This window comes from Herpailurus yagouaroundi, unplaced genomic scaffold (genome assembly GCF_014898765.1).
Source record: "Herpailurus yagouaroundi ecotype Mexico unplaced genomic scaffold, PumYag 139, whole genome shotgun sequence".
In the NCBI taxonomy this organism is placed as follows: Eukaryota; Metazoa; Chordata; class Mammalia; order Carnivora; family Felidae; genus Herpailurus; species Herpailurus yagouaroundi.
Window position 1 is genome coordinate 67,827,195 of NW_024412394.1, and position 23,185 is coordinate 67,850,379.

The 23,185-nt window shown below is 39.3% G+C and overlaps 1 protein-coding gene across 4 annotated transcripts in view; it reads left to right on the forward strand.

The window, feature by feature from the left end:
- FIG4 (FIG4 phosphoinositide 5-phosphatase) overlaps nt 1–23,185 on the forward strand; it is a 131,497-nt gene that overhangs the window by 73,032 nt on the left and 35,280 nt on the right. For 3 of the 4 annotated variants that reach the window (XR_005789957.1, XM_040474364.1, XM_040474362.1), the window contains exons 17-22: nt 2,729–2,787; nt 3,987–4,134; nt 7,209–7,292; nt 9,036–9,231; nt 11,494–11,576; nt 16,200–16,286. Coding sequence is in view for 3 of the 4 variants with exons in the window: in XM_040474364.1 (XP_040330298.1) it covers nt 2,729–2,787; nt 3,987–4,134; nt 7,209–7,292; nt 9,036–9,231; nt 11,494–11,576; nt 16,200–16,286 (657 nt within the window). In the remaining variant the exon portion in view is untranslated. Of the gene's footprint in view, nt 1–2,728; nt 2,788–3,986; nt 4,135–7,208; nt 7,293–9,035; nt 9,232–11,493; nt 11,577–16,199; nt 16,287–21,053; nt 21,132–23,185 lie in introns of all 4 variants that reach the window. The other variant, XM_040474363.1, reaches the window with a different exon arrangement.

Below are 23,185 nucleotides of genomic sequence, written 5' to 3' on the forward strand. Positions count from 1 at the left end.
ACTTTCTCCTCTTTGCCCACCCCCCATGAACCCTCAGTTTGTTCTCTGTATTTAAGAGTCTGTTATGGTTCGCCTCCCTCCCTCTCTGTAACTTTTTTTTTTCCCCTTCCACTCCCCCATGGTCTTCTGTTAAGTGTCTCAGGATCTGCATATGAGTGAAAACATATGGTATCTGTCTTTCTCTGCCTGGCTTATTTCACTTAGCATAATACCCTCCAGTTCCATCCACGTTGCTGCAAATGGCAGGATTCCATTCTTTCTCATTGCCAAGTAGTATTCCATTGTATATATAAACTACATCTTCTTTATCCATTCATCAATTGATGGACATTTAGGCTCTTTCCATAATTTGGCTATTGTTGAAAGCGCTGCTATAAACATTGGGATACATGTGCCCCTGTTCATCAGCACTCCTGTATCCCCTCGGTAAATTCCTAGCAGTGCTATTGTTGGGTCATAGGGTAGTTCTATTTTTAAGTTTTTGAGGAATCTCCACACTGTTTTCCTGAGGAGCTGCACCAGTTCGCATTCCCACAGTGCAAGAGGGTTCCTGTTTCTCCACATTCTCGCCAGTATCTGTAGTCTCCTGATTTGTTCATTTTAGCCACTCTGACTGGTGTGAGGTGGTATCTCATTGTGGCTTTGATTTGTATTTCCCTGATGAGGATTGACATTGAGCATCTTTTCGTGTGTCTGTTGGCCATCTGGATGTCTTCTTTAGAAAAGTATCTATTCATGTCTTCTGCCCATTTCTTCAGTGGATTATTTGTTTTTCGGGTGTGGAGTTTGGTGAGTTCTTTATCTGATATGTCATTTGCAAATATCTCTTCCCATTCCATTGGTTGCCTTTTAGTTTTGTTGATTGTCTCCTTTGCAGTGCAGAAGCTTTTTATCTTGATGAGATCCCAATACTTCATTTTTGCTTTTAATTCTCTTGCCTTTGGAGATGTGTCAAGTAAGAAATTGCTGTGACTTAGGTCAGAGAAGTTGTTGCCTGCTTTCTCCCGTAGAATTTTGGTGATTTCCTGTCTCACATTCAGGTCCCTTCATCCATTTTGAGTTTATTTTTGTGTATGGTGTAAGAAAGTGGTCTAGTTTCATTCTTCTGCATGTTGCTGTCCAGTTCTCCCAGTCCTATTTGCTAAAGAGATTGTCTATTTTCCACTGGATACTCTTTCCTGCTTTGTCAAAGATTAGTTGGTCTTGTATTTGTGGGTCCAGTTCTGGGTTCTCTTTTCTATTCCATTGGTCTGTGTGTCTGTTTTTGTATGCTCTGAATTTTGAGAAGCACTATTCTAAAGCATAACTTCAGTCTCAAGCAAAACTTGAAGAGCCTTTCCTGTTATCATCTCACTTTCTGCACCCCCCCCCCAGTTCATTAGGCATTATGTTCCTTTTTCCCATTATCCTTGGTTATATATTCTGCTTGCCATCTCTAGGAAAGTTCTCTCTGTTGCCTATTTCATTTAAATACCCCTATTCTTCATAATTGGGATTATTCACGATTATAATGTCAGCATTTTATTTTTAGAAAGCTTTCATTTATTTAAAATTATCTTTTTAGGGGCGCCTGGGTGGCTCAGTCGGTTAAGCGTCCGACTTCAGCTCAGGTCACGATCTCGTGGTCTGTGAGTTCGAGCCCCGTGTCGGGCTCTGGGGTGATGACTCAGAGCCTGGAGCCTGCTTCGGATCCTGTGTCTCCCTCTCTCTCTCTGCCCCTCCCCCGTTCATGCTCTGTCTCTCTCTGTCTCAAAAATAAATAAACATTTAAAAAATTTTTTTAAGAAAAAATAAAATAAAATTATCTTCTTAGCATTTTTTGTCATAGGCTTTTTTTTAATAAATGTTTTGAAAATCTGTGTTTTTAATATATTTTGATATACTGTTTCACATTACTCTCCTTCCTAGTGCTCATGAACTTTGATATAGCATTTTCCCCCTGAAGACCCAATTTATCAGAATTTGATTATCAGAACATATCCAATGTTCAGAGAGAGGGCAGTTCAGGGTTTTGTTGTTGTTGTTGTTTTCAGATTCTCTGCTCACAGTAGATGAGTCTTCTGGCAGAAATCCAGATGATTGAAATTCCCTACCTTCCTCTAACTGGCCTCTGTAATCAAGTAGTGAATATTTATAGTTAAAGATTAACAGGGCCTATACTGTTTTCTAAGGGAACTTGTTCTTCAGGACTGTCCATTCACTTAATGATTTTGGTTAACTATTGCAATTAACTATACACAGACCCATACATGCAGAGCAGAGTGGAAGAAGTAATCTAATTCTCAGATAACCATGTGTAAGAGTCTTGGCTGTAGAACTTGGGTCAAGGTCCTGCTGCTCGCTGGCTTGCAGAGTAATGCGGGCAACAATCTGGGGAGAAGTAAACAGCAGCTCTGAGAGTCTGGCTTGGTATACCCAAATCGTTTTTAGCTAACAGTAATTAAGTAACATCAGAGCACTTGACTCTCAGATGTGTTCATGGAATTTTTGTACATCAATGACATAGCTGAAATAAGAAGTTTGGGAAAGTAGTAGCCATGTTGGAGACCTACTATGCCCCAAGCTTTACAAACATGTTTTAAAAAGAAAAAAAAAAAAAAACTAACCTTAAAGTAGGAGGCAGCATCTTACTATAGACCTTCCACCCCTTTTATCCAATGAATTGTAGAAAACCAGTATTTACAATTGGTTCACCTTATTCTTTAATTTTTTTTTTTTAATTTTATAGTTACACTTACTGGTGGACACCAGAGGTAATAAAACATTTACCACTGCCTTATGATGAAGGTAGGTACACTGTTTCTCTTTTAGTTTTTATATAGTTTTTATACCAACGTATTCTGGAAATATTTCTAAATGAACTTGAAGCATTACATTATTTGCATATAATATTTCATTAAAAAGAAATTAATGACTACTCAGTTTTATGTTGCTGTTATTATAGGGGATTGTTAACATCTTAGATGACTTCCAGGGATTGTGTTATATTTCTTTTATTGTGTTTTACAGTTGTTAAGTATGTTCCTTAAATGTTTAATGGATATAATATATTAGTTTACCATTTTAAACTAGTACTTATTATGTTTCTAAATATTTGGGGGTAATGGGAAGGAAGTTAAGACCCATTCATAAGGAAAAATAAAAACTTTTCCTGTGTCTAAACAGTGAAAAAATATACAGATATGTATATAAAATTACATTTTAGTCACTAAAGTTTAAATTTCATTTCGTATATTTGTCAGAAAGGCAAGAAATTTTTTTTATTAAATGAATAACCTCAAATGTACAATACATTCAAATGATGTTTCCAAATTGAAATAATTTCCCAGTTTTAAATAGAGTGTAGCCCTCATTCTGTTACTGATTCCTCTGACCTTGAACAAGCCAGATTTCTCAGTTGTGAGAAGGCAGTAGGTAAGACTGACTGCCAGTCTGGAACATTCCAGTTGAGGATTCCATCTAGTCATGGTTAGGCATTCCAACTTTGATAGTAAAGGCCATGAACTAAGAAGATTGCAAATGATTTTTAGCTTTTAATAAATTATTAATTAATTTTTTAAAAGTATTTGTAACCTTGAAATTCTGGGAAAAATCATAATTCCTATTGCTAAGATTTGTTGTTCCAGAAGAAAGGAAAGAACTATAGCAGTCTAACCTTGGCCTTAAACAAGATTTGAAATATAAATATGAAGGAAAATTTAGTGAAATAGCTGCACAATTTATATCTAGAAGGCAGAGGATATTTATTTCAAAGCAAAACAGAATTCAAAGAGCTGAGTTGTTTGATTTCTGAAATAACTCCCTGCTCCCACCCTTCCAGAGGCCTTCCTGCCCCCTTGGAGCTTATCACACTCGGCTCTGCACTGTATATTCTGTGCACATAGCTCATCTCTTTGTCAAGTGTCTGAGTGCTAGAGGCCGGAGCTGAACCTCGTTGGCTAGATGTAATCTAAAGACTTTAAGAGTAACGGGCATATCTCTCTTAGTTATCTGTGCCGCGAACTTAAAGAAGTTGATAGTGAAGAAATTCCACAAATACGAAGAAGAGATTGACATCCACAACGAGTTCTTTCGACCATACGAACTGAGTAGTTTTGATGATACCTTTTGCTTGGCTATGACAAGTTCAGCACGGTATGTTGTGAGTGCTCTGATACTGTAAAGATTTGGGAACTTTAGTTTTCCTAGTTTATATAGATAAGCCTTGCTTTGCCATAAGTCCATTCTGCAAGGCTGCTAGCAGGGATTGTACAGCCTCTGAATACCCCCTGTGATGAGTAGCCCACTACTTTAGGAGATAGTCCCTTCTAGTGTTAGATAACTGGAGTTAATTTCTTCCCTTTAGTAGGTTGAAATCTGCCTCCCATTGGTCCTAGTTTGTCATTTGGAGTAAACTCACTTTTTAAAATTGAACAGAAACTGAGAGCCAGCATAAATTAGTAGAATAAAGCATAGTCTTTGGTACTAGAAAAGCAAGGGTGTGAATTGTAGATCAGCCACTGCCTACCTGTGTGACCTTGAGAAAATTATCCAACTTATCTGAGTCTCAGCTTCTTCTTTTATGTAGATAGGGGCATGTGTATCACACACATATATACACATACATGCCAAATGCCTTAATGGAGTGACCAACCTAGGTGGGTGACTAATAAATGGTGGCTATCATTATTTTATTATTCTTATTAGGAATAGGACAAGTCTAGTTCCTCTTCTGTATGACAGCCCTCCAGATATTTGAAGAAGCAGTATTAATTTTTTTAGGGTAAATATCCTTCATTCTTTTCATAATTCACATGACATTGTTTTCAGACTCTTCATCTTGGTATGTCACTTTTGAATATACTTCATTTTTCTGTGTCTCTGTTAGAGTTTTGTGGGATCTTTAGAAAAGTGATGGGACTAGAGTAAGAAAATTAGGCAAAGCAAATAACTTCTTGATTATCATTTTTTATAATAAAGTTTACATTTGTGTATTTTACATTTTCTTCCAATGTGATATATGTATGTCTAGACTTAATGTACATGTAGAAACATATCCTATGGTTTTGTTTCCTAGAAACCACTCCATATTTTGCTTTAGTTTCAGATGGAAAGTTGAGAATATTTACTTGGTTGATTTTGAGTGAAACTTATTAAAAGTTTAGAAGTTTTAACTGTGAGGTCATTGTCATTTCCAGAATATTTCAACTCAGCAAAGGATGAATGATGTTATGCATATGTGTATATATTGTATAGTTGATTATTTACTTGCATGAGTTATGTTCTATAAAGTTCCTGTAATAACTGAATTAGAGAATACTGAACCATTGCAATTCAGGTTTAGGTTCCTGGCAAGCCTCTGGTCACAACATTTTCATTAACCAGTCAATACATAACCATGTTGTATGTTTCTGTTTAAAGATGCCTTACTTAAGATATATTGTTGATTCATTAACATTGAACTCACAGCAAAGAGCACTATAACTCCTACCTGAACAAAGCTTCTCCAACACACGTATTTTCTTTCCAACACACAGCTTTCTTGTGCTTAGAAACACTAGAGAGCTTCAGCACTATGCTTGGGGTCATTTGAGACAACAAGGTCACCACCAAACAGCACAAAAAGTGCAAAACATGGCAGTACATAGACTGTAAAAAGGACACTTGTTTATAGCATGACAGCTATAAACAAGGCAGAGTGACGCCTTGTTCTCCATCAGCTGGGAACGTGAGCATTGGGTTACTCTAATTTTCCACTGTTCTGGGCATGCACATGTCCACAAGTGATCACAAAAGCTCTGAGTATTGGTTTTGGGGTTATGAATAAACTTTAGTGAGCAAGCAAATTCTCAAATAAGGAGTCCACAAATAATGAGGACCAACTATATATGTTCAAAAATAAAGAAAAATTAAACCACTTACAATTTTTAAAAAATGTTTATTTATTGAGAGAGAGAGAGAGAGAGAGAGAGAGAGAGTGCTCGGGGGAGAGGGGGCAGAGAGAGAGGGAGAGAGAGAATCCCAAGCTGGCTCCACACTGTCAGTGCAGAGCCCGGCGTGGGACTCAGTCTCACAACTGTGAGATCGTGATTGGAGCCGAGATCAAGAGTTGGACACTTAACTGACTGAGCCACCCAGGTGGCCCTAAACCACTTACATTTTTTTTCAAATGTTTATTGATTTATTTTGAGAGAGAGAGTGTGTGTGTCTGTACCTGCGCACACATGAGCCAGGGAGGGAGAAAGAGAGGGAGACAGAGAGAGAGAGAGAGAGAGAGAGAGAGAGAGAGAGAGAGAATCGCAAGCAGGCTCCATTCTATAAGTGCAGAGCCTGACGCGGAGCTCAATCTCATGAAGCATGAGATCATGACCTGAGCCGAAATCCAGAGTCAGATGCTTAACTGACTGAGCCACCCAGGTGCCCCTAAACCACTTATATATTTAAAACAATATTTACAAACTGTCAAATAGGCATTTTGGGTCAAATTCAATATTATTTTGTTTTCCTTCCAAAAATGTAATGGCTGCACTTGGAGCAGAATCCTTGCTGGAGCCCTAAGTCTCATCAGCATGAATCATGCACCTCTTGCCTTTTTGGCTTCTCTGAGGAGTTTGGTCTGGTTTCATCAGTAATGGTGAGGTAGGCCTTGCACAGTGCCAGAGTAGCTTCAGCTTATCTTAGGATGTGGTGAACAAAAAGTTTCTATTTCAAGTGTTCCAATAGTGTTTTAATGAATTAACCCCAGCCTAATGAGGTAGATGCTCATACTTGAATGGATACTGCTGTGGTTTTGAACATTATGTCGGCATCCCTAGGTGGGATAGTGTAATAAAAACATTGTCCATAAAACTGAGCGGCTTAGTGTTTTGCCATGGGTTTTTATGAGTTTAATTTTACCTCAAAAGTAATTGTGATGCATAAACAAAGTGTATACACCTTAGCAGTAATTTAGATATCAACTCTGTTCCAGTAGAGAAAAATCTTAAATTCAAAACCATTGGGTCCCATAATCATGAAGAAAATTCACAGTGAAGACTGATAACATTGAAGTTACCTGGTGCCATTAATTCATGGGATTTTATGGCCTTTTGATCACCTGAGCTCCCCTGAACATTTGGCTCAGAATATATGTAGCTCTGAGGGCTAAGAAGGAATAGTGTAAGAATGTGAATTGAATGGAAACCAGGATGGACAGTGATTCATATGGAATTTCTTTCCCCTCTCTCCAGTGACTTTATGCCTAAGACCGTTGGCATCGATCCAAGTCCGTTTACAGTGCGTAAACCAGATGAAACAGGAAAATCAGTATTGGGGTAAGATTGGCATATAGAATGAAATTTTAAAGATTTATGTAAAATAATATGGCACTTGCAGTATAATTTACACCAAAAAGAATAACTTCAAGTCACATCGTTTGGAGCACATTCCATTTATTGCATCTCTACAGGTAGTTTATTCATAGCACTGGGATTACTAAAGAATTCAACATTGAAAGAATTTGTAGGAGTTTCAGCAACATGGTGCATTTTATTATTTTAAATTAGGAATATCACAGGTGGCATAGGCACAGGTAACAGATATTATGTGTTATGTCCTATAAATAACTCAGTGTCCTCTGTTTCCCACGACATAAAATACTTAGGTAAAAAATTTCTATTCGTTTTCTTGTATTTTTGTTGGCATCCCAAGGAACCATTAAAGCAAATATGTTCAGGTAGAGAAATTAATACATATTCTGTGTATTACTGTACCATTACTGTTCTGGGGAAGACTATTTATTTACATCTTCATGCTTAGAAACTGGAGTGAAATGTGATGTGTTCTAGCATAAGAATCTGTTACTGCTGCCACTGACCTGAATAACCCCAGTCATAAGATTTTTTCTAGACTCTGACCAGAAACCCTGGCCAGACTGTAGATACTGAGTCCTAATTGTATTTGGGAGTGTGAATGGGATCCTGGTTGGATTTTAGCTACGTGTGGTTTATGCAGTGGGATATATATTACTACTTCCTGATACACCATTTCTGTGGCTTAAATATGTGGTCTTAAATTGCTGTATGCTAAGCCTTAGACCAGAAACTAAGGAATTTAAAAGAAATGTCCTCAGGAGTCAGGGTTCAAGAAGTTCCTGGAACAAATACATAAATGACCAGCTACATTACTGCATAGCACAGAAATACCATTGACTTTTAATTTTTACTTGGCAGAAAGTCAGAAACTAGTTTATTTTCTATAACATGTAACCCGTGGTCAGATAGTATTTCCTTTTCTTTTCCTAAAACATTTCCAAATATTACAATATTTTAAGTCTTTTGTAGAGTATTTTTTGACGAGTGAAATATTAAGTATTTTTCATTAAAGCCCAAAATATTACAATAAAATATTATCTGAGTTAAAAAAAATAGTATTCTTACCACTCTCATGTTTGGAACTGAAAGTAAATACTTTCATAATTCTGAGTTTTTTGGGTTTTTTTTTCCATCTACTCCCTACTATTAGAAGGAATGTCTAGCAAATATAGTTATTTACTAACAATACAAATACTAAAATTTAGTTTGTGTTCATCAGTTGCTCATTACTATGGTACATATCATCGGCTGGTGCTATGATTGATAAAAATCATATAAGGGAAGGAAATTTACATGGATTTGGCTATTGACCTTTTCTTGAAGCTTTTACAGGTTACAGATAACATTACTAATATCCCAAACTTATGGTTTTCTATTATTGTATGACAAATTTTGAAAGTGTTGGTTTCAGTTACCAAAGGAAGGCACAGTAACCAAGTGGTGAGAAGACTTTTCTGCACTGGTTTACACCCACTTACTGGTTTATTTTCTGAATTTATAACAGGGCTTAACTTCATAGAAGGTCAGTACATGTACGTGGTAAAATGCTAAGGTTTTCTCTTAATCACAACTTGAATCCAAAAACTGGTTTTTCACAGCCATTTTCTTGTGCTTCTCTAGCACTAGGATTTTGGACAGTCATGCATAGTGAGTGTCAAAGGATCGATTTAAAGATGCTTTATGTCAATATTCATCTTTTTAAAGGAACAAAAGCAATAGAGAAGAAGCTGTGTTACAGCGGAAAACAGCAGCCAGTGCCCCGCCACCCCCCAGCGAGGAGGCTGTGTCCAGCAGCTCTGAGGATGACTCTGGGACCGACCGGGAAGAAGAGGGCTCTGTGTCTCAGCGCTCCACTCCAGTGAAGATGACCGACACGGGAGACAGTACCAAAGTGACTGAGGTGTGCAAGAGATGAGCTTGTGTGGTCCAGCATTAGGCTCTAGAGAATGATCTCTAAAATTCTACTTTCTGTTAAAAGATTTAGAGTCAGAAAAGGCCACATGCACACCATTCTAATATGTGGTGTTTGAGGCACTTCCAGAGATGGATATTTTTTTTTTGTTATTATTGAGGTATAGTTGACATACAATGTTTATTAACTTTAGGTATACAATATAATGATTTCACAATTCTGTACATTATGCAGTGTTCACCATGGTAAGTGCAGTCACCATCTGTAACCATACGACAATATTATTGACTGTATTCCCTGTGCTGTACTTTTCATCTCTGTGAGTTATTTGTTTTATAACTGGAAGTTTGTATCCCTTAATCTCCTTTACCTATTTCTCTCATGTCCCTACACCTTCTCCTCTGGCAAGCACCAGTTTGTATTCTGTATTTATGAGTCTCTTTCTGTTTACTTGTTAGATTCCACATATAAGTGAAATCATATGTTATTTCTCTTTCTCTGTCTGACATATTTCACTTTGTATAATACCCTTGAAATCCATCCATGTTGTTGAAAATGCCAGAAATCTCATTCTGATATTCCAGTGTGTGTGTGTGTGTGTGTGTGTGTGTGTGTATACATACATACATATACATACTACATCTTTCATATCCATATATCTATTGATGGACACTTAGGTTGCTTCCTGTCTTGGCTATTGTAAATAATACTGCAGTAAACATAGGAGTGCATATATATATCTTTTGAATTTGAATTGTTTTGGGGTTTTTATTAGGTAAATATTCAGTAGTGGAATTACTGTATCATATGGCATTTCTATTTTTGATTTTTTGAGGAACTCCATACTGTACAATTTACATTCCCACCAGCAGGGTATGATGGTTCCCTTTCTCCACATCGTCACCAACACTTGTTATTTCTTGTCTTTTTGTTACTAGCCATTCTGACTGGTGTGAGGTGATATTATGGTTTAGGTATGCATTTCCCTGATGCTGAGTGATGAGTGACGTTGAGCATCTTTTCATGTGTCTGTTGGCCATCTGGATGTCTTCTTTAGAAGAATGTCTATTAAGGTCCTTTGCTCATCTTTTAATTGACTCGTTTGTTTTTTGGGTGTTGTAGATGTTCTTTACATATTTTGGATATTAACCTGTTGTTGGATATATCTTCTCTTATTCAGCAAGTTGCCTTTTCATTTTGTTGATGGTTTCCTTTGCTGTGCAAAAGGTTTTTATTTTGGTGGAGTCCCAATAGTCTATTTCTGCTTTTGTTTCTCTTGTGTGAGGGGACCTATCCATAAATATGTTGCTAAGGCTGATGCCTAAGAGATTACTGCCTGTGTTTTCTTTTAGGAGTTTTATGCGTTCAGGTCTCACATTTTGGTAATTAAGGGATGAATACATTTAGCATAGATGTTATTGAAATGGTTTCATTGTGAAATCGGTATTTTTGCTCCCATGTATAACAGCAAATTTCTTATCACTTCGGAATTTTTTAAGAGAATCTGGTCTCATTTTGAGCAGCACATCCACTTGAGGTCCATTCATTTCCTCACTCAGCACATTGCTGGAATGTAGAGTTTGGACCTGAGCCTCACAATCTTTGCCTAGCCCTAGTGGGAAATTCACCTGCTCAATTTGACGTTACCAATACAAGGGAACATAAGGGAAAGTAAACTACAAAAGAACCAAATCTAGCTTTAGGGACATGCAATTTCCAAAAATAGCCAAAAGTCGTAGAGATAGATACGGCAAATAAAGTGTGATAAGAACTGAATTCATTATTCCAGGAGTTGGCAAACTACAGCCAACTGTCAAAATCCAGTGTATTGCCTGTTTTTGTGAATAAAGTTTGATTGGAACCCAGCCACGTGTGTTTGTTTGCATGTTGTGTCTGGCGGCCTTTGTACTGTGCAGCAGAATTGGGTAGTTGCAGCAGAGTGCCATGACCCAAAGAACCTAAAATATTTACCATCTGGCTCTTTGCAGAAAAAGTTTTCTAATTTCTGCATTATACCAAAGAAACTAGTAATTATTTAATAGCTTTTGACCCTAAAACAAAGTTATTTTTAGTGAACTGAAATCAGATTTTTAAAAAACCATTAACTGAGAAGTTTAATGAATAGATTGAAGAAATACTGTGATTACTTTTGTGGAAAATCTCACAGGTTCATTTTCTTTACCTTTGGAAATAATTATTATGCTAGATGTCTAAAAATTCTGCCTTGTTCCTTGTCGTTTTTAACCCCAGAATGTGGTCCAGCCCATGAAAGAAGTATATGGAATTAACCTCTCAGATGGTCTCTCAGAAGAAGATCTCTCCATTTATTCAAGGTAAACTACTTTCATGTAGAAATTAAGAAAATATGCAAATGTATTATTACAATAACTTATATCTGGTCTAACTTCTAATAAATGAAATTGGTGGGTAGCTCAGTCGGTTGAGCGTCTGACTTCAGCTCAGGTCACTATCTCGCAGTTCATGAGTTCGAGTTCCGCATCAGGCTGTGTGCTGATGGCTCAGAGCCTGGAGCCTGCTTCAGATTCTGTGCCTCCCTCTCTCTCTTCCCCTCCCTGACTTACACTCTGTCTCTCTGTCTCTCTCTCTCTCAAAAACAAATAAATAAACATTAAAAAAAAAAGTGAAATTGGTAATACAGAAGGAAATGAATTCCACTTGCAATGTAGTGTTTAGGAGGTCAAATTCTGAAACACTGGTTTCTATTTGGAGTTAAAGGACCTACTACTGCCTGAGACTCTCAGTGCCCTAAATGATAAAAATTTACGATGTGTCCATGCATTTTCACTGCCCATATATAAGCTGCAAACTGAAGTGCACATACATTTCTCTATTCTTGCATTAGCAAAGTCCCAAGATGAGGTACCTTCTTAGAAAATGAACCTAGGATATTGACGATTGTGGATCTTGCATTTGCGTTAGCTCTAGAGTGCTGGTGGGAGTGGTGGCTGAGGAGGAAGAAGGAAGTGGTGATATAAGGGTGTCAAGTCAGAATGTTCTAGACCTTTTTTAGGCAGACTAAGCTGAAAGAGTCATCACAAACCCTGAGATCATGACCTGAATTGAAATCAAGAGTCAGACGCTTAAACCGACTAAGCTACACAGGCACCCCAGCTTTCCATTCTTTTTTAAGGAGAGTATTTCATTTGCTGAATCCATCAAACTGGAAACTGACAGCTTTTTACTTCAAACTAGTAAGATTGGCTATATAATATGTAAAATATAAAATATAAACCAGTAAGATCAGCTACATAATATGTAAAACATAAGAATGCACAGCATTTCTTAACTACAAAAGCACTGGTACGACGCTGCATTACTATCTTGACAGAAGCCAACTTAGCCATTCAGAATTCAGCCACACTCTTCTCAGCCCTGGACACACAGGTGCACAGTCCCTTATCCATCACAGCTGTCCCTACAACATAGATGAACTCCAGCATATGAAGTGAGCCTTTATAAGCAACATGGTCTGGAAGAATGAATTATCTGGGGTTCGTGACTGCATAATATGACTTCGCTTACTGCAGACAGTATGAGTGTCAGGGACTGAACTTATGGCTCACGTTAATTAAGCAAAAAAGAAAATGTCTCGTGCTTCAGCTGTGACTTTTGCTTAGAGCCTTTGTAGCGCAGACTGCCTCTGAAGCCCACTTCTCGTCCTCCTTTCTCTGGGAGTGAGATACAGCCCTGTTCAGCCATAGTATTCCTGGGAAACAGTCTAGGAAGGGTACAAGGGTAGGCCCATAGGGAAGGGATTACTGCAGGAGAGGAAGGAATCCATGTCCTGGAATAAGATTCTGTGTTTGATATCCTGAAGAACAACATCTCCTCCTTTGATTTGTGTAACACTTTGCAGTGTTTTATTGTTCTTTAGACAACTCTGTAGTAGGCTGAGAAGATATTATTATCCCTCTTTAGAGGCTAACAGCATGGAAAGTGCCACTCAATGACTTATTCAGGAGACCTTCCCTGTGCTTTGTGGGTATCTGTGATTTTAGACTGTGTAGCCCTCTTTATTTTCTTGATAATATCAGCTGCCCCTGCTTATGATGTAGACCTAGGGGGAAGGGGAGAAACAGAGGTCTGGTCATCTCTTCCCCTCTGTGTGAGTAACCCTTGACCGTGGGCAGACTGCCCCTACTGGGGGCATGGGCATCTTCCATCTCTGTTGTGGGCATTGCTATGGTAGAGGAAGCCTCCCTCCATCAGTATCTGGGGGGTGGCCAAGGATGTTCAGGAACTTTTTGCCCCAGCCAGGCTCTGGGTGTCTCTATTGTTGTTGTTGTTATTATTATTATTATTATTATTATTATTATTATTATTATTGGTTTCAGGAATAGAATATAGTGATTCATCACTTACATCTAATACCCAGTGCTCATCCCAGCAAGTGCCCTCCTTAATGCCCATTGCCCATTTAGCCCATCCCTCCACTCCCCTCCCCTCCAGCAACCATAAGTTTGTTCTCTGTATTTAAGAGTCTCTTATGGCTTGCCTCCCTCTCTGTTTTATCTTATTTTTCCTTCCCTTCCCCTATGTTCATCTGCTTTGTTTCTTAAATTCCACATGTGAGTGAAATCATACGATACTTATCTTCCTCTGACGGACTTATTTCGCTAAACATAATACACTCTATTTCCATCCACGATGTTGCAAATGGCAAGATTTCATTCTTTCTGTCAGGGGCTCTGGGGTCTCTTAGTGCCTCCTCTGATCCAGATGGCAGAGCTTCAAGGGCAGCGCGAGAGCCCATGTAGTTCTGGCCTAAATTGGCCTAAAAAAGTTCTGCCTTCCCCCACTGCAGTTCTGCAACCAGTGGGCTAGTATCCACCAGAGACTGTGCATGTAAAGACAGTGCTCTGGCCTGGCCTGCCTGTCACAGCTCCCATCTGGGCAACCACAGAACAGTGTGGGGAAGGGAGGGAGGCAGCTGGAACTGGAGCCAACAGCCTGTCTTCTAGCTTCCTGCTCTCCCGCCTGTTTTTCCTACGTTTGGTCTCAACCACCTTCAAACTCCTGAAGATTTCTTGGTTTTATAGTTTTGTTCTAATTGCTTAGCCCTGTTCTCTATGCCTTCCTTTGCCCTCAGCTTTTCTGATATCTTTGGTGTGTTATCTTAACCAGGCCTGGAAGTTTTCTGCTTGCCTCCCCAAGCCTCAGGCCCCTGCCAAATCTTTTGTTTGTTTGTTTTTGTTTTTGTTTTGTGTTGTTTTTTGTTTGTTTGTTTTTTAATATGAAATGTATTGTCAAACTGGTTTCCATACGATACCCAGTGCTCATCCCAACAGGTGCCCTCCTCAATGCCCATCACCCACTTTCCCCTCCCTCCCACCCCCCCCCATCAACCCTCAGTTTTTCTCAGTTTTTAAGAGTCTCTTATGTTTTGAGGGAGCCAAATCTTTTTAAAAACAAATTCTGACAGTGATTGTGTACATGATTAGGTAAGGTTAAAGTTCTGTACAAATAACAGGTATCATGTGACATTCTTCCCCCAAAATGAATCAAAAATCTTTACTTGCTGAAGATAAAAGTAAGTTATTTAAAAGTTTTCCAGTAGCATGTAATGATTTAGTTAGTAATTGTTAGTTCTGCAGTACTTTTCTTGACCTTCAAAAAAAGCTAATAAAAATTTAATTGTAAAAGTATCAATAATCAGAAAAAAATTTATATGATATATATTTTTTTTGAGAGAGTGCAAGCAGGGAAGAGGGGCAGAGGGAGAGAGAGAGAATCTCAAGCAGGCTCTATGCTCAGTGTGGAGCCCGATTCAGGGCTTGATCCCACGATCCTGAAATCGTGACCTGAGCCGACATAAAGAGTCAGACACTCAACCCATTGTGCCATCCAGGGGCCCTAAAAGAAAATGTTTTAAACAGTAGGGGCGCCTGGGTGGCGCAGTCGGTTAAGCGTCCGACTTCAGCCAGGTCATGATCTCGCGGTCCGTGAGTTCGAGCCCCGCGTCGGGCTCTGGGCTGATGGCTCAGAGCCTGGAGCCTGTTTCCGATTCTGTGTCTCCCTCTCTCTCTGCCCCTCCCCCGTTCATGCTCTGTCTCTCTCTGTCCCAAAAAATAAATAAACGTTGAAAAAAAAATTTTTTTTTAATAAATAAATAAATAAATAAAAAACAGTAGAAAAGTGGGAAGCCCTTTCATCATGCGCCCTAACCTCCCAGGGGCACATTAGAACAAAACTACAAGCCATGTCCCTGAGGGGAACATGAAGGCATGTAGCACAGACCACACTAGGACAGGTGTGCACCTGAGAAATAGTAGGTGGTCCTTGACCCATCAGCCCATTGGCCCATTGCTAGGTAGCCTCCTATCCTATGGAGCTGGCTGGGGGCACTTCCCTGTGACTCTTAGCTTCAAGCCTGGATTAGTGCTGTTCCAGTCTCCTCTAAGGAGGGGTGGTGTGGCAGTGAGGCTCAGCAGGTGGTCTCCTCAGTCCCCTCCTTCACAGTTCAAAGTATCTTAAGAGGGGCTGGAGTACACTTGGGGATTCTTGTGGTCCTGTGGAAACAGAATCCACATGCTAGGTTTTCAACAGTGTCCCTGCTTTGGGAGATGGATCCCTGGCCTGATCCTGCTCTTCCCTTGTCATTTGTCTCACTGCAAATACCTCCCCTTGTGTTCCCAGCTTCCTGCTGCAGTCACCCTTAGGTAAGTGAGGCCCTGAAAGATCATCTTCCTGGCTTCAAGAACACATTTAAGTAAATTGGGACACAGAATTCTTCTTCCTTCATTTGTAACAAACCCACTGTAAAATCAGGTACCCGTTTGTAATTACAGTCTTATGCTACATAGGGCACTCGTGTGTGCTTTTCTGAAATAAGCATGCTAGTGTCATTTGAAAGCTCATACCATTTTGTGTAATCTACTGAATTTATTGCAAATAGTTCCTTCTTTAGCTTACTTTTTATCCATTGTAATTTGTAGATTTGTTCAGCTGGGTCAGAGTCAACATAAACAAGACAAGAGCAGCCAGCAACTCTGTTCCAGGTGCCCAGATGGAGTTATAAAACTGTAAGTACTAGATTAGACCTTTAAAGAATCTTTGTATTCATGCCATTCATAGTACTTTTTTAAAAGACTTTTTTAAGAAACTATTCAGTCTTACCACTATAAGCACTAAAGCATCTCCTCCTGGCATGTTACCCAGGGAAAACTGGGTAGCTGTGGGCATGGGGAAGAGACTGACAGCTTTGACTTGAAATGTACCCTTTGGAGGTGGGATTGGAGTTGGTGGAAGCTTCCCTCCATAAACTCTGCTCTCCAGTGGGTAGAGGTGGGATGACAAAATAGCGCTGCCCCTGAAGACAGGCTCCTCAGGAGCAGTGATGGGTTTGTCATTTCTGCTCAATATCCCCACTGGTTCTAATAACTTTGCTGTAAGTTAAACAGGTGTTTAGTAAATTCTTAAACAGAATCAGGTTCACATCCTGGATCACAGCTCTGTTACTTCTTCTTGTTTTTGTTTTTGTTTTTGTTTTTGTTTTTGTTTTTGTTTTTGTTTTTGTTTTTTTTCACCTTGATTAAGTTTGTGTGGCTCAGTTTCCTCATCTGCAAAATGGGATGGTAATACTCTGTAGGAGAGTGGTAGGCTTAAACACAATAATGCATTCAACGTACCGAGAACAATATCTGGTAAAAAGTTCTCAGTAAGTTGTGACCATCTTCATGTTCATCATTATCGTCTGCTTGTTGGGACCAAACAAAGCAAAGGTTATGACCGGGAGAGGCTCCTAAAACCATCTGCTCAATTGAGTTTCTTCTAGAAAATGAGTCACTGTGGATATTAAATGACGTAGTATACGTGAGGTATCTAGATTAGTGTCTGACATATAGTTGACATTTGGCAAATGTTCTGTTCCCTTTTCCTAGAGCAACTTTATCAGTTTGTTTAATAAATTATTTGATACATACTGATTGCCTAACTTCTCTGTGTACTACATCTGCACGTTCTTGATTGATAGTTAAGAGGCTGTTGTAATAATTTCGGGCAAAGACTGGTGGCTGGGAAGACTTAGGAAATGGAATAGGTTTGGGGAATGTTTAGGAGGTGAAATGAGACATGGATACTAACTTGTCATGGAGGGAGAGAAAGATGGCCTTATCCAGAATGGCCCTTAGATTTTTTGGTTTGTATAACAGGTTTGCTTGCTTGCTTGCTTGCTTGATACATTTATTCATTTAGCAGCTAGGTATTGACTACACCTATGTTAGAATCATTCAAAGCTTTCATTTACTAGCTAAGGAGTGCTACAGGAGAATCCAGTTTGCATTTAAAGTAGCATCAGAGTGGCCATGTTTAGGAGGCAGCTGGGTCAACTGATCTGGGACTTCTGGGGATGTAAATGGTGATGGTCATTTCCTTCTGGGGATGTACATGCATATGGGTGATAATTAAAGCCAGTGGCTATGGATGAGGCCACCTAGGAAAAGAGAATAGAGTCTCTTATGGTTTGTCTCCCTCCCTCTCTGTAACTTTTTTCTCCCCTTCCCTTCCCCATGGTCTTCTGTTAAGTTTCTCAGGATCTACATATGAGTGAAAACATACGGTATCTGTCTTTCTCTGCCTGATTTATTTCACTTAGCATAATACCCTCCAGTACCAGCCACATTGCTGCAAACGGCCAGATTTCATTCTTTCTCATTGCCAAGTAGTATTCCATTGTGTATATAAACCACATCTTCTTTATCCACCATAAGAAACTCTTAAATACTGAGAAAAAACTGAGGGTTGATGGGGGGTGGGGGAGAGGGGAAAGTGGGTGATGGGCATTGAGGAAGGCACCTGTTGGGATGAGCACTGGGTGTTGTATGGAAACCAACTTGACAATAAATTATATTTAATATAAAAAAAGTAATGTATGGGGGCGCCTGGGTGGCTCAGTCAGTTGAGCAGCCGACTTCGGCTCAGGTCATGATCTCACGGTCCGTGAGTTCAAGCCCCGCGTCGGGCTCTGTGCTGACAGCTCAGAGCCTGGAGCCTGTTTCGGATTCTGTGTCTCCCTCTCTCTGACCCTCCCCCTGTTCATGCTCTGTCTCTCCCTGTCTCAAAAATAAAACATTAAAAAAATAAAAAAAAAAGTAATGTATGCAAAAATAAAATAAATAAGCTGACAAAAAAAGAGAATAGAGTGAGAAAAGGTCTTCTATCGAGTCTTGAGGGGATCTAACAGCTGAGACAGAGAGAAAACTCCAGAGGAGGCAGAGATAGCTAATCAGAGAAGGGGAGGGAATGACACAGTGTTTATCACATCCTTATCAAGGGCTACTTATCCCTTCCTTCTCTCCCCTGTCACTATTTTTTTTTTCTTTTTTTTTCCCCTCTTTTAAAAAAGAAAAAAAATATATAAACCCCTATTAATTTAGAGACTGTTTTTCTTTCTTAAGTCTAATTAGCTTAAGGAAGTTTGGGCTCCCAAATGAATTGATGTAGATGTGGCCCAAAAAAGAAAGTGTTTAAATGTGTTAGTAAAAGAATAGACTCTGTTAATGAAATTTATTATACAAATTGATTATTCCATTAATGATATGGCACAACTTGGGAGAAAAAGATGAAATGAATATAGCTTTCAAAATAAAAGTATTTTGTGTTTTTTCTTCAATATTGTATCTCAGTTGGTCTTGCAGTTATTACTTTTAAATGCTTTTCTGAAAATATTTAGTATTTGTTTTTCTGAGTCATAGCCCATATGAAAACCTTGTAGATCTAGAGTTTTGTTTTGTTTTTCGACCTTTTCCACTTAATTAGTAAAGAATCTAACATGAGTGTCTTTTTGCACAGTACCTTCAACAGGATAACGGAGAGCCCGATAGGTTCCGCCTTGTGTTGTCATGGCAACTGCCCAAGAGGGTTGTTGTTTGGGAGTGTAGTGTCTTTGTGTGTGTCCATGGGTGCCTGCTGTAAATTGAAATTCTCTAACTAGGTTCTTAAAATGTCAACTATTCATTTTTAGAGTTCTAAAGCTATGCCAAAACCAAGAGCAATTAGATTTATATGAGATTATTGAAATTCTCACCTTGTTTTAGGTTCTAGTATATTTTAAAACAGTAATAATTTTAAGTTTATATACGTCTTCAGATAATTTGCAGTCTTACCACTTTTTCTTGAAATGTTGAGGCAAACCAGTATTCCCTTGCGAAATGTGAGGTAAATACAACACCAAATAGAAGAATTACTGACAGTAAACAACTGGCAAGGAGCCAGTACAGCAAGAGGCCCTGAAACAGAGGTGCAGAAATTTGGGTGGAGGAGCTGGACACTTTCACCCAAGGTTCTGGGCACATTTCTTAGAAGTAGATATTAAATCCAAACTGGTCAGTGTTCTACACTGTTAGCCCAATACTCAAAGCTGTATTTCGTTTGAGTGTGACCCCTCCCTTCAACTCCTACCACTCCTTGAGTGTATGGGTGGTGACTAGGGGGAAGTGACATGAGCCAACATTTACTGACACTCAGCATGTGATGGGCATTGTTCTATGCACCTTTACCTGAATTAACTCAGTTCTCACAGTAATCCTATGAAGTAGATCTTTCTATCATCTTCATTTTACAGATGGGGAAACTGAAGCACAGAGAAGTTATGTAACTTGCTCAAGGTCTAACAGCTAGCAAGGGGAAGAACCAGGCAGGATTCGAACCCAGACAGGCTGACTCCCCCATCTCTAAGCTATAAATGCCTACTGTTACCAGCTGCTTTTATAACCACTGTGGTAGGAATACTGAGTAATTAGTGTGGACAGCCCTCACTTTGATCTTCTTACATCATCTGGGTTTATAGACATCTCTGTATGCAGACATAACGTCTCTGCTCTGTTAATCTTGAATTTTGTTTTAATATTTAAATATAATATTTAAAATAATATACCTTTATTCTTTCCCAGTACCCAGCATATTGTCCCTAATGCAGACATGCTTCTTGGACAAGCATACTTTGCTTGACTTACATTATGGCATGGAGGTCATTTAGCTGCTGTTCACAATGACCGCTACCCTACTAGGTTCTAACTTTCTAGAGGGAAGCCCATCTTCGCGTCCCCTGTTGTGCCCAGAATACTTTGTTAAATTGTGTGCTCAGTAAATATTTGTTGAAATGTACTGAATCTCGTTCCCATTCCCTCCCATTTCTGCCAGAATCTGTATGAGGCCCCCTGAGCATCCCTGCCCATAAACCACCTCACCACCATCTCCCTGGTTTTCAGCCACACTCCCAGTGGCTCCTTTCTCCCCACATCCTTGAACATTCTTTAGTTTTTCCACTATTCTCTTTCCTGCTCATAAGCCCTTTGCCCTCTTGTACTTCTTTGTTCCCTTCTGATAGAAGAAAAAAGTTAAGCACATGAGATTTTCAGCTTTTTTCCCCCTCTATCCTGTTTCCCCTTGCACCCGGGACCAAATGCAGAGTGAAAAGACCCGAGTGGAAGGACTGGCTGTGCCAGGGCAGGGGGGAGGTGTTGTGTGGCCCTGCAGTGATTCACTGTATTCATGCAAGACCAACCTGTTCTCGTTTTACACTCCTACCAGTTCTCTGGGAGTTTTTAACCAAGCAACAAATGCCAATCAGTGTAGGTTAAAAGGAACATGAACACACATATTATTAGTGCCTGCTATTCTGTGGCCTACCTATTCCAGGAAGATGTCTCACTCGTTTAGAAATTACCTCTAAGAAATTGTTCAAAATATAAGACATAGAGTTTAGATAAATGCTGCCTAACTTACGTTTCTTCCAACACAGGATAGGCTGAAATGTAATATAAGGTAAATAAGTGTGCTTACTCTTTCAGAACCATCAGGTTGAATTTATTCCCTAAATCCACGTCATAATAAGAAGCATTTACTGACCTGATGGTGAATGCCCACAGGTAAGGGTTTCTATTAGGGAAGGGCTTCACAAATCACAGGGTACTTTCATCTCATCACATTTTCCCACTGATGAGATGAACATGACACAGTGGCCATGATTAATTCAGCTTTGTTTTCTTTCCGTGACTCATTTTCAATGCTGTGTTCCCTATGTACGAGTCACTCTCTGGGGTCCCCCCACACTGATTTCATCTAGTCCTCTGCAGACAGTGCTCTGGTCTCTGTGCTGCAGGCTAGTAAGTATTTCTACCTTCACGGGTAACTCTTGTTATCTTTCCTAAACACCCGTAGTACAGTCTCTAAAGGTTTAAGGATTTAGCACAGTTAGGAGGCAGTGATCAATGGTTAATCAGCTAATTCCCTCCACAGGCGAGAGATGAGAAATGACAACACTCCTCAGCCCAAGGAAACTAGTCTGTGACCTCTTCCTCACCCCAGAAATTACCGCGACAGTCTTTTTTCCTCTTTCATTCTCTTCTTTTTCTTTACCCTCTTTGGCTTTTCCTTTTTACCTTTTCTATTTCTAGATGACCCCTTTCTGTTCACTCCTTCCCCTTCTGTTTCTTTTTACTTTACCTTCTTCTCTCCCTCACCATCCTCTCTCCATCCCTCCTGAGTATTTTTAATTGTTTTTTCTTTGTAATACAGTAATCTCTCCAAAACAGAAGTTTCCCTCATGTATTTCCCTCCTATCAAATTGTAATTCTTGACTCATTAGTGAGCCATGAAGTTAATTGAGTGGGCCCCCACACAGTGAAATAAGATAAAACCAAGCTGAATCCAAAAGAGAGTTCCAGTGCATGGTGAAAAGTATAGTTGTCTTGCTTAGTGGCATTTTATTTCTCTGCATAAATAAGCTATATATATTGGTTTGCTGTGCAAAGTGCATTTCTTATTGTAGGTAACAGTCACAGGTTGGATTTATATGAATGCACCTTTTCTAGAACCACATGACTTAAAAAATTTGGCTCAGTTCCTGGCATGTAGGTATTTAATAAATGTTTGTTGATTGAATGAAAGTGTGTTTGAGTGATTTCTCTTGGGAATAATTAGAAACAGAAAAGAGAGGTCAGCAAGACAGAAGAGTCAGGAAGAGATGAGAGAGTATTCTGTGGTATATCCATCATAGGTAAAATAAATACAGGCCTTGAAAAATATACTCTCGTTACTTAAAATGAATCGAGAGCTGGGATGGGCATGTAAGGGAAGGAAGTGGCAAGAAGCCAAAGCTGAAAGAACAGAAGAGCCATTAGATATTTAGATAAAATGAATGCCTCTTTATTGGAATATTACCTACAATAGCGTCTGCATACTATGTTAAGATGAACTTAATGGAGCAAGGTGAATCTGTTGAAACTTTCAGAGAGGGCTATCCTGGAAGGTTTCTAGCATATAAAGAATAATAAATGTAAATTTAATTGTAAGTACTTGAGTTATTAACTTAAGGTATCAAAATGCCTTTATTATATATTTTTTAAATGTTTATTTTTGAGAGACAGCAAGTGGGGGAGGGGCAGAGAGAGAAGGAGACAAAGACTCTGAAGCAGGCAGTGCAAGGTCAGTGCAGAGCCCTGCGTGGGGCTCAAATTCACAAAGTGAGATCATGATGTGAGGTGAAGTCAAAAGTTGGACGCTTGGACACTTAACCGACTGAGCCACCCAGGCACCCTTATGTATTTTTTAATTATGCATATTACCTGTTTTATTTTGGTAACTCCCACTTATGGGGGCTTTCACAGGTTCACATGAAGTCTTAAGTACCCCCTTAACATGGGTTTTGTTGTCAGTTTCAGGAACATAGCTCTTGTGTAAGGTAAGGTATACGGACCTTATTCATAGGGTATCAAAGGCAGTAAATGACAGATATTTAATGCGTGCTCACCACGTGCCGGTTTGATGTTTGTGGTACACAGTTGAATGGGTTATAGTCCCTGCCTCTGAGGGTTTGCATTGACCTGTGGGTTGGTGATTCTAGGTGTTAGGGAGGTGCTATGAAGATGACAGCAGAGGAGACTTTTGGGGTTTGAGGAGAACCCAAATCAGGCAAAGATTC